The sequence below is a fragment of the Thecamonas trahens genome, assembly GCF_000142905.1.
Source record: "Thecamonas trahens ATCC 50062 unplaced genomic scaffold supercont1.49, whole genome shotgun sequence".
In the NCBI taxonomy this organism is placed as follows: domain Eukaryota; order Apusomonadida; family Apusomonadidae; genus Thecamonas; species Thecamonas trahens.
The window spans coordinates 108,099-123,606 of NW_013657631.1; the positions used below are offsets into that span (position 1 = coordinate 108,099).

At 64.9% G+C, this 15,508-nt stretch overlaps 6 protein-coding genes across 6 annotated transcripts in view; 4 read left to right on the plus strand and 2 right to left on the minus strand.

The window, feature by feature from the left end:
• Positions 1 to 164: 164 nt before the first annotated feature.
• Positions 165 to 3,507, plus strand: AMSG_08877 (uncharacterized protein; the record flags this gene model as incomplete). The annotated part of the gene is made up of 3 exons (XM_013898963.1): positions 165 to 641; positions 686 to 3,040; positions 3,118 to 3,507. 3 exons carry the CDS (start codon positions 165 to 167, stop codon positions 3,505 to 3,507), a joined length of 3,222 nt encoding a protein of 1,073 aa, XP_013754417.1.
• A 231-nt stretch (positions 3,508 to 3,738) lies between these two features.
• On the plus strand, positions 3,739 to 5,050 carry AMSG_08878 (uncharacterized protein; the record flags this gene model as incomplete). Its single annotated transcript, XM_013898964.1, has 2 exons — positions 3,739 to 4,530; positions 5,045 to 5,050. The coding sequence occupies 2 exons, from the start codon at positions 3,739 to 3,741 to the stop codon at positions 5,048 to 5,050; spliced, it is 798 nt and encodes a 265-aa protein (XP_013754418.1).
• Positions 5,051 to 5,217: 167 nt separating this feature from the next.
• AMSG_08879 (mannosyl-oligosaccharide 1,2-alpha-mannosidase IB) lies at positions 5,218 to 8,091 on the plus strand (the record flags this gene model as incomplete). The annotated part of the gene is made up of 2 exons (XM_013898965.1): positions 5,218 to 5,287; positions 5,477 to 8,091. 2 exons carry the CDS (start codon positions 5,218 to 5,220, stop codon positions 8,089 to 8,091), a joined length of 2,685 nt encoding a protein of 894 aa, XP_013754419.1.
• Positions 7,156 to 8,905, minus strand: AMSG_08880 (uncharacterized protein). Its single transcript, XM_013898966.1, has one exon. It carries the CDS (start codon positions 8,866 to 8,868, stop codon positions 8,125 to 8,127), a length of 744 nt encoding a protein of 247 aa, XP_013754420.1. The 5' UTR covers positions 8,869 to 8,905; the 3' UTR covers positions 7,156 to 8,124.
• A 318-nt stretch (positions 8,906 to 9,223) lies between these two features.
• Positions 9,224 to 10,997, plus strand: AMSG_08881 (6-phosphogluconate dehydrogenase, decarboxylating). Its single transcript, XM_013898967.1, has 2 exons — positions 9,224 to 9,372; positions 9,536 to 10,997. The coding sequence occupies exons 1-2, from the start codon at positions 9,350 to 9,352 to the stop codon at positions 10,962 to 10,964; spliced, it is 1,452 nt and encodes a 483-aa protein (XP_013754421.1). The 5' UTR covers positions 9,224 to 9,349; the 3' UTR covers positions 10,965 to 10,997.
• A 5-nt stretch (positions 10,998 to 11,002) lies between these two features.
• AMSG_08882 (AAA ATPase) overlaps positions 11,003 to 15,508 on the minus strand; it is a gene marked incomplete at its 5' end in the record, with an annotated part of 5,070 nt that continues 564 nt past the window's right edge. The window contains 3 exons of the mRNA XM_013898968.1: positions 11,003 to 13,817; positions 13,916 to 14,236; positions 14,281 to 15,248. Of these exons, the coding sequence (XP_013754422.1) occupies positions 11,049 to 13,817; positions 13,916 to 14,236; positions 14,281 to 15,248 (4,058 nt within the window). The 3' untranslated portion in view covers positions 11,003 to 11,048. The remainder of the gene's footprint in view (positions 13,818 to 13,915; positions 14,237 to 14,280; positions 15,249 to 15,508) is intronic.

A 15,508-nucleotide genomic window follows, 5' to 3' on the forward strand; every position in this document is an offset into this window, starting at 1 on the left:
GTCGCCCGTCAGTCAGTCAACAGTTTTGTTTTTTCACTGCAACCCACGCACTGTTTGCGGCGAAACTACCTCCCCCCCCCCCTCCCTCCCCCCCCCCTCCTTCCTACCCACACGATCGTATACCTATCTCAACATAGGCTAAACTCACGTAGCAAGCCCAGACTATGTCCCGTACTGCGCTTCTCATTCTTATGGCCACGCTCCTCGTGGCCATGGCCTCTTGGGCGGACGCACAGGATGTGCCGCGGACGTATTTGGCGGTAACGAAAATGACGCCCATCCATGCAAGCCGCCCTGCCGGGGCGGGGGTCACCCCGCGCGTTGCGTACGACGACAACTACATCTACATCGCCTCACGTGACGAGGGCAATGGAGGTCGCCTCCTTGTCACTCGCTGCTCTTTTGAAGGAACTGCATGTTCCTACATCGACGTGTCCGAAGCGGCTGGCCAGGGCGACGACTCGATTCAGCTGCCTTTTCTTCTCGTCACCAACAACACGCTCTACGTGGCAGGCTCGAATCCAGCTGCCGCTCACAAGCCCGCCATGTACCTTTGCAAGCTGCCGGCAGTTTCGCCGTGCCAGTACATTGACTTGGATCCAACCAGCTCAAGCGTGGTCGTCACCGAAGCCCACATCACTGTCCAGCGGACGACCGGGAAATCCTGACAATTTTCAGGGACAAGAGCAACTCCAACTCGTTCAAGTTCTTTGTCTGCGAGGCCGATGGCTCGTCGTGCCTGGTCAGGCGTGACAACTCGTTCTTTACTACCCACCGCAATGCCATGTACACCCCAGTCATGATCTCGCTCAACACCACCGAGTTGGGCGAAGTGCTACAGATCCGTGGCGAAGACCGGTCCCACTGGAGAGGTGGAATCCGGTATGTGGTCGTCAATCCGACGACGTACACAACACCAACGGGTACCTCATACGTGAGCAACCTTCTGCGAGCGACGCATCCAAGCTCAATCTCGGTCACCGAGGTTCCTGAACGCGACGAGGCATGGATCGCGTACACCGGCAACGACAACAGCTACAATTCCAAGCCTGTCAGTCACCTCAACAATCTCCTCGGCATCACACGATGCACCCCCTCTACGTCCACCCTGAGCTGCAATTCGGGCGGCTACATCGACATCGATGCAGGCCACAACTACGGCGACACCGGGCTCAGCCCGTCCATGATGTTTGATGACGCTGGCGACAACATGTTTGCCGTCAGCCGCAATGCCGGCGCTGGCGATCGGCTCTTCCTCTGGTCGGCAACCTCGGAGTACGGTCAGGCTCTCGGCGAGGATCTTTCCGAGGCCGTTGGACGTGGCAATGGGACTGTCTCTTCGGCCCATGCCATCATGGACACCACCCGCCGGTACATCTACTCGGTAGCGGAGAACCCCTCGAATGGCAATCGCACCGACCTGTTCATCACCGGGCGGATCCCGATCATTATTCCGTTCTTTGGCGAGTGCATCGCCGGCTGCGTGCTCGGCAGCGGCGGTGGCGCCGTCAACATCTCGGTCCAAGACTTTGTCCTCTCCGCCAACACCATCACGGTCAACGGCGTGGCGCCGTCGACGCTCAACATCTCCGTCAGCCTCGGTAGCACCGAGGTTGAGGTCTCGCCCTTTGCCTCGCGCCGCCGCAGGCTCCTCACTCGCATCTCCACCCTCGATCTTGTCTTCCCGCCTGGCCAGGAGTACGGCTTTCCGGTCATCACCGCCACCAACACTCGGACCGGCGACGTCCAGACGCTCACAGGCCTCGTTGCCATCGATCCAGGTGTTGATGCGGGCTGCGGCGCCATCGGCCAGTGGTACTCGGGCGGAGTGTGTCTGCCGTGCCCGACCGGAGGAGTGTGCCCCGGCGGCAGCCGGGTCTGGCCGCGCGACGGCTACTGGTCGGCGTCGGAGCTCGAGGCGCCCGTCAAATGCACCAGCAAGGCATGCTGCGGCGCGATGGGCACCCGCGACGAGTGCCCTGCCCGCGAGCTGGCCTCGGGGCGACGCGATACTGCGCGATGTGCACCCGGCTCCGGACGCACTGGTCCGTTGTGTGAGGAGTGTGTCTCTCCGGGCTGGTACCGCGACGCCGGCACCTGCCGCCGCTGCGACTCACAGGATCGCTCCGCGTTTGCCGGCTATGTCACGGCCGCGGTCATCATTGTCCTCGTCGTCTCACTTGCCGTTGCCGTTCTGCCCGGCATCATGCTCGCCCGCATCGTCGCCCTCGTTGTCGCCACGCAGCAGTTTGTGGCGGTCGGGCGGACGGCGTCGGCGCGGCTGACCGGCGACTCGGGCACCTCGATCGCTGACGTCTTCCGTGTCCTCTCGGTCGTTCTCTTTGACATCGAAATGATCCAGCCGGCGTGCTACGTCGACTCAACCATCGACTTTGGCGACATTGTCCTCGGCATGTTGGCTCTCCTCGCCATCGCCCTCACCTGCGTCACCATCGCCTCGCTCGTCTTTGCTGCCTGCGGTCATTCGGTCGCCGCCCGTCTGCGGCGGCAGCCGACCAACAACGATGGCGATGACAATGACGATGACAAGGCTGCAACACCAAGCGCGGGCACCAGCTCGGACATCGAGCTCATCTCGGACGCTGCTGCCGACTCGGAGTACTCGGAGGAGCAGGAGGCATCGTCCAGCACCGAGAGCCACGACGAGAGTTGGGACGACTCGTTTGCGAGCGCGTCGAAGCCAGTCACAACTGCCAACATTGGCCAGCGAATCTGGCAGCGGACGTCGATGGCGATCATGGTCCTCGCGTTTCTGGTTTACTACCAGGTTGCGCTGCGGGCGTGCCAGGCTGTGGCGTGCCAGGAGGAGACAACCGACGCGGCGTCACCTGAGAAGCGGCTCATCATCGAGCTGAGCACGGTGTGCTACGAGGGTTCACACACTACTACCGCCGGCATCGGCTGGGCGCTGCTCATTGTTTTTGTGGCCGGCCTCCCTCTCATCGCGTTCATCGCCCTCACCCGCGAGTACCTTCGCGGGAGCATCAACTCGCTCGACAATGGCGGCCTCTGGCTGGTGGTCCGCAGCACCAAGCCGCACTTTACTTCTTCCGCCTCGTCTCGCTCCTGCTGTCACTCGCGCTCGCTGCCAACCAGGCATCGGCATCGGCGGGTGACACGAAGCTCTTTGTCTCGGGCCTGATCTTCTGCATCAACATGGTCCTCGTCGGCAGCCTGCTTCCGTTCAAGACCTTGCTCTCCAACCTCGTCCCCATCATCGCTGGCCTCGCCGCGGCCATCCAGATGGCTGTCTTCCTCTCGGTCACCGACAATGCCGACCACGCCCTCCTCCATGCCCTCATCGCCATCATTTCCATCTCGGTCGTCGTCGTCGCCGCCGCATTCGCCGCCCGTCGCGCGAAGGGGAACTCGGCCAGCGCCGATGCCGACGGCAAGTCTCTCTCTACCGATGACGACTACACAATGGCCACTGCATCATCGGCGGCCTCGTCTCTCTCGTCGGCTGTCTCATCGATCAGCTCGTAGTTTGTTGCGGAGGATCAAGGTAAACGCCGCAGTTTCGGACCACACTTGACGCTCGATTATCGTAGTCATGTCGTCGATCGCAGCATCCATATGGTTCGGCGATACATTGCGTGGGTGGCGTAGCGGGTCGTCTCGGGTAGCATTTGCCGCAGCGGTGGCGGGGCAGGGGTGGTGGCGGCATGTGTCGGCGCGGCTGTTGCTCTCCTCCGCGCGCCGATCACTGCTTTGGCCATGGCGCGGATTGTGACCGTGCTGTGGCGATCTGGCCACCGCGGACAGTCCGCCTCCACCGCGTTTGTCTCGCTCGCCTTTCTCGCCGCCTCCCCCATCTTCGGCGCTCTGCTCTGGCTCTCGCACACCATCAATCCGGGCCGGTGCCTCCTCCCGGCCGAGCGCAAGATCCTCTCCTCGGGCGTCTGGGCTGCACTATCAGAAGCTGCACACGCACAGGCAGCAACCGAGCTCGCGGAAAACGGAACAGAAGCGACCGAGCTGACCGAAGGCAGGAAGAGGAGCAAGAAGAGCAAGAGCGGCGGGGCGCTGCGCGTAAGAGACTTTGATCCACAGGTGGTGGTGGGCATCCGCCGCGAGGCGTGGATCCCTTGCGTGGTCCACGAGCTCGACGATGTTGTGTGCGACGAGGAGGCGTTCGTACGCCTTCTCAACCGCATGCGCATTCACCAGGGCCATTCACCGCTGTCGTGGATGATGTGCGTGTGGGACGCGTCGACCTACGGCTTTTCCCTTGCCCACCACATCCACACCTCGTACCGCCGTCCAGGCACCACCACCGCTGCCTCGTCCGCCAGCCGCTCCGTCCGCCTCACCGCAGAGACTCTCCGCCATGAGTTTGTCCACTCGCTCCAGTCGCTGGCCACATCCCGCGGCGAGCTGGAGCCCTTTCTTGCTGCCTATGTCGGCGAGATCCTCTTCCTCGCCGCCACCGCCTGCTTGTTTGGCTCTGCCGTCGACCTCTACCACGGCCTCTCCTTTGAGATCCAGGCCTACGCTCTGGAGGACCTCGTCCCATCGTCACTTATTCGCCCGCGCCGTACCAATCGCCGGGCGCCGTGTCGTCGCATCTCCTGATCTACTTGCCGTCCTTCTGCCTTGGAGGAGAGCGCTCCGCCTCCCCTCCCCCTCCCCCCCTCCCCCCCTCTCCTTCCTAATATTGCCAACCCGCCCAGCCCGCCACACCTGCTCACTGTACCCTACCCATACCCATACCCAATCTATCAACCCAATCCCCCACCGATCGTGGTCCCCTCGCCGATCCCCGCTCCTCCCTCGTCCGTCGGCCCCCAAGCCGGCCAACCCACCCAAGCCGCCCGACCCGCCCAACCTGGTGCGCTCACTACTCGACTCACCCCCCCTCACCCTCACCCCCCTCACCCCCCTCACCCTCACCCCACCCCTCCACCCCCACCCCTCCACCCCCTCCCCTTTCCACCCTCACCCCAATCCCCGCATGGAGCCAAACCAGACCCCCCTCACCGGTCATGGACAACCGCCTCACTGCTCGTCCTCTGCCTGGCAGCCATGATCTGGCTCCCTGCCCATCCCTCCACAGCCACCTCTTCGCATCATCCATCACCGTCCCCATCGTCGTCGTCATTGCCGTCATCGCCGCATCCGCAACCGCGCCATTCCATCTCTCCCCATCATTGGCTCCCGCTCGATCCGCACGCTCTCAAGTCGCAGACAGAGGCCATGTTTGTCCATGCCTACTCGGGCTATGTCGCTCATGGTTTCCCTGCCGATGAGCTCCGTCCGCTTGTCTGTCGCCCGCGCGGTCCTCAGCTTGGCCGTCGTCGTCCTCCACGCTCTCGATCGTCTGCAAGACACGCCTCGTACCATAGTGCTGATGCCGATGCCGGTGCTGCTGCTGATGCTGATGCGGGTGCAGAGTCGCGCTCCCGCTCGCCGCGCTCTGCTCACGCTGACGCTGAGCTTGCTAAATGGGCGCGAGACTCGGTCCTCAACTCGCTCCGCATTCCGCAGCTGGTCGAAGAGGAGGAGGAGGCCGAGGTCGGGTCGGCCGAGGCAGCGCGCGGGACGCTCGATCACGCCTTTGGCGGCTTTCCGCTCACTCTCCTCGATGCCATGGACACATTGGCGGTGATGGGCGCGTGGGACTCCTACGTCGATGCGCTGTGGGCCTTTGTCGATGCCACGCCTGCCTTTGACACCAAGGTCGATGTCAACGTCTTTGAGCTCACCATCCGCGGCCTCGGCGCCCTCCTCGGCAACCATCTCTTGCTCGAGCCGCTGGATTCGGACCTGGCTTCTCCAGTGCCCGCCGCCGCCCTTGCCGCCCATCCGTCCGGTCGCGCATATCGCGGCGAGCTCCTCGCCCTGGCCGTAGACCTCGCCGACCGCCTGCTGCCGGCCTTTGACACCCCGACTGGAATCCCGCGGTCGATGGTCAACCTTGGTGTGGCCAAGCCAGCGGCAGCGTTCCCGTCGGAAACCTGTACTGCCGGCGCTGGAACGCTCACGCTCGAATTTGTCGTTCTCTCGCGCGTCACAGGCGATGCCCGCTACGAGGAGGCGGTGATCAAGGCGCTTGTCGCTCTCCACGGCGCCCGGTCACACCTTGGCCTCATGGGCAACACCATCGACGTCAACACCGGCCGCTGGTCGCGTTCCGACTCTTCGATCGGCGCAGGCATCGACTCCTTCTTCGAGTACCTACTCAAGGCCCATGTCGTAACCGGCGAGGCGTGGTACGCGGACATGTTTGACTCGGCCGCCGCCGCCGTCGAGTCCCACATGCATCGCGGCGTCTTCTACCGGGTCGCTGAGATGAACACCGGCCGAGTCATCCGCGCCTCCATCTCGTCGCTCGGCGCCTTTTGGCCGACCGTTCTCACCCTTGACGGCCAGCTCGCCGCGGCGCAAAACGCGTTTGAAGGCTTCTATGCTCTTTGGCGCAAGTTTGGCTTCCTCCCCGAGGTTGTCGCCCTCACCGACGGAGGCGCCATCTCGCCGACCTCGCCGCACTATCCGCTTCGTCCCGAGCTCATCGAGAGCGCGTACTACCTCTACCGCGCCACCCGCGATCCCTACTACCTCGCTGTCGGCGCAGACGTCCTCCATGCCATCGCCACGCACTGTAAGACCCGCTGTGGGTACGCAGGCGTTGCCGATGTTCGTACCCGCCGCCTCGATGATCGCATGGACTCGTACTTTCTTGCAGAGACCCTCAAGTACCTCTACCTGCTCTTTGACGTCAACGAGACTTCGTTTGTCCACAACACCACCGCTGCGTCCTTCCCGCCAGGAGGCTACATCTTTACCACCGAGGCTCACCTGCTCCCAGTTTCGCAAGCCGTGCATGCTGCTGCCCCGCAGCCCGCAGCCCACACTGCGTCGTATGTTGTCCGCCTCGCCGCGCCCGACATCGCCCCATGGATCACGTCGCTCTCAACGCACCCCCGCCGCCGCAGCTCGGCACCGCAGCCACAGGGCGTCCCGCGGACGTGCTCGACCGACGAGTGGCGGACGGCGGCAGATCCGTACGGCCCATCGCCGTATGCCGCCGAGGCTCGCGCCCTGGCAGACACTGCCGTTGGCCTCACCTCGCCCGAGTTTGCACCCGAGGCCTGGGCCGAGGGCGGGACCTCGCTCGAGGCTGCTGCTGCTGCCGCCGCTGCCGTCGCGGCCGCGGCCGCCGCTGCGCTCCCCGACGAGCTCGAGCTGACCCAGGCCCCGCCAGGCCCTGCCGCCGCCGACCTCGGCGCCAACGTCGCGGTCCTCTATCTCTACACCAAGACCAGCTCCGGCTGGCGCCGCACGGAGCTTGACATGGCCGAGACCGGTCTAGGTATCGCTAGCGAGCCCGGCCGTGCCGGCATGGTCGTTCACACCGTCGACGGCAAGCCTGTCGACTCGCCCGACATTCACCTGGTCATGCTCACCAACCCGCCGGCCAACGATCGAGACCATGGCTACTGCGTCGACACGGCACCGGTCGTCCTCGCTGTCGACGGCAGCGGCGACGAGCTGCCGCCGCAAGAGTATGCCGCCGCACCGGCGCTCTTTGGCCCGCGAGTTCCTGAAGAAGGTGTACACGCTCCCATGGTGCTGGCTAGCTCCCTTGCATGCATCCGCATTCCGCGGACCACCACATCGTACGCGGGCCGCATCGTTCTTGTCTCGCGCGGCGGGTGCACATTTGCCGACAAGGTGGCCAACCTGGCCGCTGCTGGCGCCACTGCAGTCGTCGTTGCCAACCACGGCTCCGGCGACGTCTCGCCCGATGTCGTCTTCAAGATGATCGGCTCCGGCTACCGCGCCGCAGACCTTGTGCCTGCCCTCATGGTCTCGCGCTCGGTCGGCAACATCTTGCGAAGCCGCATCCGCGACCGCGAGACCTCGCACCAGCCTCCTCTTGTCGGCGCGCTCTGGGCGCTCCCGTCGTCAGCCGGCCAGGTCGTCGACGCCAATCTGCTGTCGTACTCGGACGAACCGGTCGTCAACATCCGCGTCTTTTGGCATGGCGTTGAGCTCGACGACATCCCGCAGCTCATCGCCCACCAGTCGCGACCGCCGCGCCCGGTCACCCCGCGCCTCGAAAAGTAACATCGCGTGCCATCCCTCCTCCTCCGCTCCGTCTCACCTCTGCCTTGCCAGCGCCTCTGCCGCCGCAGCCAGCGCGTCCGCATCTAGCGGATCCAGACCCGGCCCAAGCAGACCGTCTGCCGGCGAACCAGCCCATCCCGCCGCCCCGTACCGATCCGCCAGCGCCACCACATGCTCCGGCGCCAGCGCTGCCACCGCCACTGCCCGCCGCGCAACTAGCGCCGCAAGCCGCTCCTCAAACACCTGTCCAGCCCCAGCCTCTCCATCGCCTGGCGCGAGTTCGGCCAGCCGCTCTGCATACTGGTTGGCGGCAAGAACAAACATGTGCGCATCGTGCGCTGCGGCGCGCACCAGCTCGGCCTCGTCATCGTCGCTCTCATAGTCTCCATAGTCGTACGAGTCGTCGCCAGAACCAATGCCGAGCTCGATCACCCCAGCTCGTCCGCCTCTCCCGACCGCACTCTCGAGCTCGCCGGGCTCCATCACCCTTGCGCAGCGCATCACCGATCCGATCTCGTCCTCGCTGCGGACCACCACCCTCACCTCGTCCTCGCCGTCCTCGCCGTCGTCTCCTTCATCCGCCACGTCTTCCATTGTCCTTCGATGCCGCGAGACCGGGACTGCCGCAGCATTCTCATCCTGACCATCATCGCCATCATCGCCACCACCGCGACCGCAATCTCCCTCCAGTTCTCCCCTGGCCATTGCGGGACTCGCCGCCGCCCGTGCAGCACCCGCCAAGTTCCTGACACGCTTCCTCACAGGCTCACTCGACATGTCTACGCCCTGCCCTCACACGTGGCTCGGAGAGATTGGTGGACGATCTCTTTCTCGCAACGAGGTGGCGCGGGGCAGGGGTGGGGGGAGGGGGCAAGGCCGGCGAGGTGTTCGCGATCATGATCACGATCAACCCACTTGATCACTCACCTGATCATCAACCCTATCCACTACCTACCTACCACACCCGCCATCCCACAGCACACCACAACCGATCCATGAACACAGTGTCCTGAGGGAGGATGGGGGAGAAGGGAAGACAGTGTATGTGTGTGTGTGTGTGGGGGGGGGGGGGAGGGGGGAGATGACACGGCATGTGCTGTGGCGGTGGCTTGTCATGTCATCGTCGTGGGAGCGACATGACGTGGAGCTGACAATGATGACGACATGGTTTGGTGGCAAAGCATATAAAGTGCAGCCTTTTTGGCAGAGGGAGTCAGGCAGAGCCGCAGCGGTTACACAGCTCTAACTTACTTCTACAATGGCAGAGACCAAGGGCGACATGTATGTGTGACAGAGGAGGAGCAGACGGGGCGGTGGGTGTGGTGGGTGTGGTGGGGAGGGACATGGGGGGAGAGGGAGGAACTCACATGAGGGCGGTGATGACCCATGCCATGGCTGGCTGTCCCACCGAACACGTGGCGAATTGGGGCTTGGCGGCGCTCAGTGGGCTGATTGGGCTGGCGGTCATGGGCCAGAACCTCATCCTCAACATGAACGACAAGGGCTACACCGTGGTGGCGTACAACCGAACGCAGGCCAAGGTCGACAAGTTCCTTGCCGGCGAGGCGAGTGGGACCAAGGTGCAGGGCGCGTCGTCGCTGGAGGAGCTTGTGGGCAAGCTCAAGTCGCCGCGGGTGGTCATGATCATGATCAAGTCGGGCTCGCCTGTTGACGGCGTCATCGACGAGCTCAAGCCGCTGCTCTCGCCGGGCGATGTCATCATCGACGGCGGCAACGAGGACTACCGCATCACCAACCGGCGGGTGAAGGAGCTCGGCGAGGCCGGCATCCTGCATCTCGGGTGCGGCGTGTCGGGCGGCGAGGAGGGAGCTCGCTTTGGCCCGTCGCTCATGCCGGGCGGAGCGCCCGAGGCCTGGCCCATCGTGAAGGACCTGCTGCAGGCGACGGCGGCCAAGACGCCCGACGGCGAGCCGTGCTGCGATTTCATGGGCTCGGGCGGCGCCGGGCATTTTGTCAAGATGACCCACAACGGCATCGAGTACGGCGACATGCAGCTCATCTGCGAGGCGTACTCGCTCATGCTTGCCCAAGGCATGGACCACGACGAGCTTGCCGCCACCTTTACCGAGTGGAACTCGTCCGAGCTTGACTCGTACCTCATCGAGATCACCGCAGAAATTATGGCCTTCCGCACCGACGACGGCGAGCCGCTGCTCCCGCTCATTCTGGACAAGGCCGGCCAGAAGGGCACCGGCCGCCTCACGGCCATCTCGGCCCTCGACTTTGGCATTCCGGTCACCCTCATTGCCGAGGCCGTCTTTGCCCGCTGCCTCTCGGCGCTCAAGGACCAGCGCGTGCGCGCTGCGCCGCAGCTGAGCGGCCCGGCCGCGAGCTCCGCCGACGACCGCACCGCCTTTCTCGACAAGCTTCGCTCGGCCTTGTACGCCGCCAAGATCCTCTCGTACGCGCAGGGCTTTATGCTCCTCGCTGAGGCCTCGGCCAAGTTTGAGTGGGAGCTCAACATGGCGTCGATTGCCCTCACCTGGCGTGAGGGCTGCATTATCCGCTCGGCCTTCCTCGGCAACATTGCCGACGCCTACCACAAGGACCCGAGTCTGGAGAACCTGCTCTTTGACGACTTTTTCAACGCCGCCATTACCAAGCACGAGTCTGCCCTCCGCGAGGTGGTGGCCTATGGCGTGCTCAACGGCATTGCGCTCCCTGCCTTTTCGGCCGCGCTCTCGTTCTACGATGGCTTCCGCACCGCAGATGGCTCGGCCTGCCTCATTCAGGCCCTGCGCGACCGCTTCGGCGCCCACCAGTACGAGCTCAAGTCGAACCCTGGTACCTTTATCCACACCAACTGGACCGGCCACGGCGGCGACGTGGCGTCGTCGACGTACAACGCGTAGTGTGAAGGAAACAAACGAGTTCATTGTGTGCCAGTGAGAAGGGCAGGCGGGGAGGGGGGGGGAGAGGGATGCGCTGCGCTGATTCTATGGGAGCGGCGGCGGCGGGGCAAAGACGGCCGGTGACGGCTTGGGCGGGAGCGAGTCGCGCCGGCGCGGCGGCTTGTTGGGCGGTGGCAGCGAGATCTTGCGCGGGATCGGCGGCGGGCGACCGGGCGAGGCGGCAGGCGACGAGCCGGCCGACGACGAGTGCAGTCCGGCGGGCGGCATGGGCAGGATGTCGATGTCAAAGTCGTCGTCGGGGAGTGGCGGCGGCGGGCCTGTGATACGCGACGGGGCGCCAAAGATCGACGGCGGCGTCGAGTTCCGCCGCTCGCTGGGGACAAAGTTGGGAGGAATGGCCGACCGCGGCGCGTCCGACGCCGGCGAGCCCGGGATGGGCGGCGGCGGCTTGGGCATTGCCGACGCTGCAAGGGCGGCGACGAGGTCCGGCGGTGGTGGCGGAAGTTCGTCCGCGGGCGGAGGCGGGAGCGGCGACGGGTGCGCCGCCGGGAGCGGGCCTGCAGCGACGGCGGCGGCGGCGATGGCGGCAGCGTCCAGCTCGGCGACAGCGTGGGGGGTGCGGGTCGACGAGGCAAGAGGCGACTGCTTGCGCGGCGAGGCGGCGCGCGAGGCAATGTCGGAGATGCGTTGCGAGAGCGAGGCGCGGCGGGTACGGCGGATGGCTGAGGCCGCAGCGGCGACGGGCGCGTCGGCGGCCTTTTCGGCCTTATTGGCCTCAGGCGCGGCGCGGGCCTCGCGCTCGGCGTCGAGGCAGTGCCAGAGCAGGACCGGGTAGATGACGTCGCGCGGGGCGGCGTTGGCGGCCGGATCATTCTCGTCGGCAAGGAGCGCCTCAACTTCAGGCGGCGAAAAGGCAGGCAGTGCCTCGCGGGCCATGAACAGGGCCTCGAGAAGGAGGCGGACGGCACCGACCTCGTTGCCGAGGAGAATGGCAGTCTCGGCGAGCTTGCGCCGGGTAGCGAGGACGTGGACAAGCGGGACGCGGGTGAGGTCCAGCGAGAGGAGTTTGTCACGGATGGCGTAGGCCGCGTCGTAGTCAAAGTTCTTCATGGCGCGGGTGGCGAGGATCTCGGCGTACTTGATGGCCTTTGCCGGCATGTTCGACGAGCAGTAGTGGCGGAAGAGCGCCTCCATGTCGGTGGCGAGTGCGCCAGAGAGCGCCTCGAGGCAGAGCGCGATTTCGGCGTGGAGGAGTGCGCGCTCGCGGTAGGGCAGAAGGTCGTAGACAACGTCATGAATGACCTTGTTGCAGAAGCGGAAGACCGAGCTCGGCGTGAGGGCCGCCGAGTCGGATCGCACCGCCTGAAGGTGGGCAAACATGTCGCTGGACGAACCCGAGAGATTGGTCCCGCCCGAGCTCGCCGACGGGAGCGAGCCCGAGTTCGAGAGTGTTCCCGAGCCGTCGAGCGCTTCGTGCGGCTGCGCGGCAGCGAGTTCGATAAAGCCGACAGCGATGAGGGCCTGGAGCTCAGCCTCGACGGTGGGCCAAAGCGCGGGCGTGCCCGACGCCGACGGGGCGGCGGACGGCCCGGTCCGCGACGGGTGGACTTGCATGAGGATCGAGGCCGAAAAGGTCATGCCGATGCAGGCTGCAACCTTAGAGACCTTGGCAACCGAGGGCGCGAGCCGGTCCATGCGCGACACAATGTACGCCTGCAGCGGACCGGGAACCGGCATGGAGCGAATGTCCTGCGAGGAGACGCCCGACGGGACGACGCAGTAGCCCGACTCGATGTGGACAAGCTTGCGGTCCTTCATGGCGTGGACCATTTGCTCAGCAAAAAACGGGTTGCCGCCGGTCTTGGAGACCACAGTCTCCTCGACAACTGACGGCAGCTCCTTGACCTTGAGGCGGGCGGCGGCGATTTGCCGGATGGCGCAAGGAGGAAGTGAGTCGAGCGAGACGGTCATCGACCGCTGGCTCCGCGCATCTCCGCGGAGCTCGGCGTAAAAGCGCGGGACGTGGCCAAACGGCCGGGCGCCAGTCATGACCATAAGGCCTGGCAGCTCAGCGTTGACTGCGGCGACGAGCAGATTGCGCGACGACGAGTCGAGGTGGTTGATGTCGTCCATGAGCAGCAGCGTCGGCGCGCTCCGCGACTGCCACTCGAGAATCGCCATGCAGAGCTTGCCGGTGGCGTCGAGCTTGGCTCGCCCGCCGAGCGACGGAGCACCCGGCCCATCGACTGGGATGCGAGCGTGGAGCTTGAGGCCTGGCAGAACGCCGGCAAGGAGGTAAATGGGGTCGATGTTGTCAAGGCTGGCCGAGAGGCCCGTGTCCTCGTAGATCTTGTACACCAAGTTGGCCTGCTGGGCGGGCCCTCGGCGCGCGGCCGGCGGCCCGGCGGCGTGCAGGGCGTCCGACTCGGCGTCGTTGTTGATGGGGAGGAGAGAGTCCGAGCTCCGAGCGCCAGCGAGCACGTCCGAGAGCACGCCGGCAAACGACGAGTACTGGATGCTCTTGGAGATTTCCGAGCCGCAACCCTGGACGACCGAGTAGCCGAGGGCAACGGCGTACCGCTGGGCCTCTTCCAGCAGGCGCGTTTTGCCCTCGCCGGCCTCACCCTCAACGCACACCACGCGGAGGCCCGTATTGTGGTTGACGGCGCCGGTGCGGGCGCGGAGAGCGCGAGCAACAAGCAGCATTTCGCGGTTTCGGCCGACAAGCGGCACGTTGCGGCGCTCCATGTCGACGAGCGACTTGAGCGCCTTGCGCTCAGCAATGGCAGCGGGCGCCCAGACCTCGATCTCGTTGGCCTTGCCCTTGAATTTTTTGCGGCCGATGCGCTCAAACTGGACCCGCCGCCCTGTGGCATAGCATGACGAGACGGTGGCGCGGTCCATGGCGATGGCGTCGGGGTAAAGGTCATGAGCCGCGCCGCCGTATTGACGGCATCGCCAATGACGGTGTACTCGCGCCGCTCCTTGGAGCCGACGATTCCGCAAAAGGCAGTGCCGGTGGTGATGCCGATGGCCGAGACAACCTGGATCAACGCGAGTTGCTCCTGTGACTCGAGCGCGGCGAGAACCGCCCGCTCGGGATCGTCCTCGTGCGCAAACGGCGGGAGGCCAAAGCCGGCGAGGATGATGAAGCCCTTGTCGTCAAGTAGGATTTTGTTGATCACACCACCGTACCTGTAAAAGGCGGTCTGGATGGTGCGGACGACCTGGTGCGCCCGCTCGAGCGACGCCGCGTTGGTCAGCTTGACATTCTTGATGCACATAAAAACATGGTGAGTCGGCGGAGCTCGGCGACCTGGGTCAGCTCGCCGGGCTTGGTGTTCTTCTGAATGACCTTGGGAATAAACATGCGGAGTGAGCCGGTGACCCGTGCCTCAAAGGCCGTCTTGACCACGGCCTGCGTCATGACCGGCGCGTCTTCAAAGGCAGGCTTGGCGCCGAGGATCTGTACAAAGCCGTCGGCCTGGTCAGCAAGTGACGCGGCAGCGGCCTTGATGTGGACCGGGCCGCCGTCAAACATGGCGTCGACGAGCGACCAGACTTGCGGTGAGACGACGGTGCCGTGCGAGGAGAGCGAGCCGCCGAGCGCAATCTGCGCCAGCGGCTCGCCACACAGCAGGTATGTCCATGAGTCAGCGACGCCACCGACCTGCAAAAAGTGCAGCTGGCCGGCGCCCACGCCCATGTGCAGCCGCGGCTCGTCCGAGTTGGGATCCGAGTTGACCGCCTCGTCGATCGTCGCGGCGCATTTGACTGCCGCAAACGCGCACTCGCGCAGAATCTCATCCGGCAGCGCCATCTTGTGCTCCGAGTTGTGCTTTGAGCCCCACATGGCAATGAGCGCGTCGCCGGCAAACAGAATGACGTCGCCGCCGTGCTCGTGCACCATTCGGATCAGCCGTCCAAAGTACTGGTTGAGGAACGAGACAAGCTTCTCGGCTCCGTCCGGGCCCTCACGTGCATACTTTTCCGTCAGCGGAGTAAAGCCCGCAATGTCGCAGAACACCACTGCGCCGTCAAATGACTCGACCCGCGGCGCCCATACCTCGCCAGCCTGCATCGTGAAGCAGTGCCGGACCGTCGCCAGCGGCACGTACGATGCCAGCGTCTCGGCCACCACCAGCGATGATTCGGCATGACCCGAGCCCTGTCCGGCCTGCTTGAGATGCACACCTCCACGAAAGTGTGTCGCTTCTATGTACATATCCGCCCGCACTGCCAGCCGCGTCCTCGTCTTTGCCACCTTGTCATACTCGCTGTGGCCTGTGTGTGTTGAGAATGATGAAGATGACGACCATGATGACCATGACCATGATGATAATGATAACGTGAGTACGACGAGGGTATGTCGTGTTTCACCCATTGTGTGGCAACAGAACGCAGTGAGACTGCCATGCCACCCCCTGTGCACACCAGCAAGCGAGGGACGAGAGGCGAGGGGCGAGGGATGGAGGAAGACGGGGGGAAGGGGGGGGGGGGTCGGGGGGGGGTTACCGGGTCCCCCGTACCCGTGGGGAGGCTGG

What these genes read in the sequence shown, in the direction of transcription:
- AMSG_08880 (XM_013898966.1), bottom strand. Translation starts at nt 8,868, where the DNA reads ATGTCGAGTGAGCCTGTGAGGAAGCGTGTCAGGAACTTGGCGGGTGCT.
- AMSG_08881 (XM_013898967.1), top strand. Translation starts at nt 9,350, where the DNA reads ATGGCAGAGACCAAGGGCGACAT. An exon ending in GCAGAGACCAAGGGCGACAT is followed by an intron (nt 9,373 to 9,535) that starts GTATGTGTGACA and finishes GGCGGCGCTCAG; the next exon opens with TGGGCTGATTGGGCTGGCGG.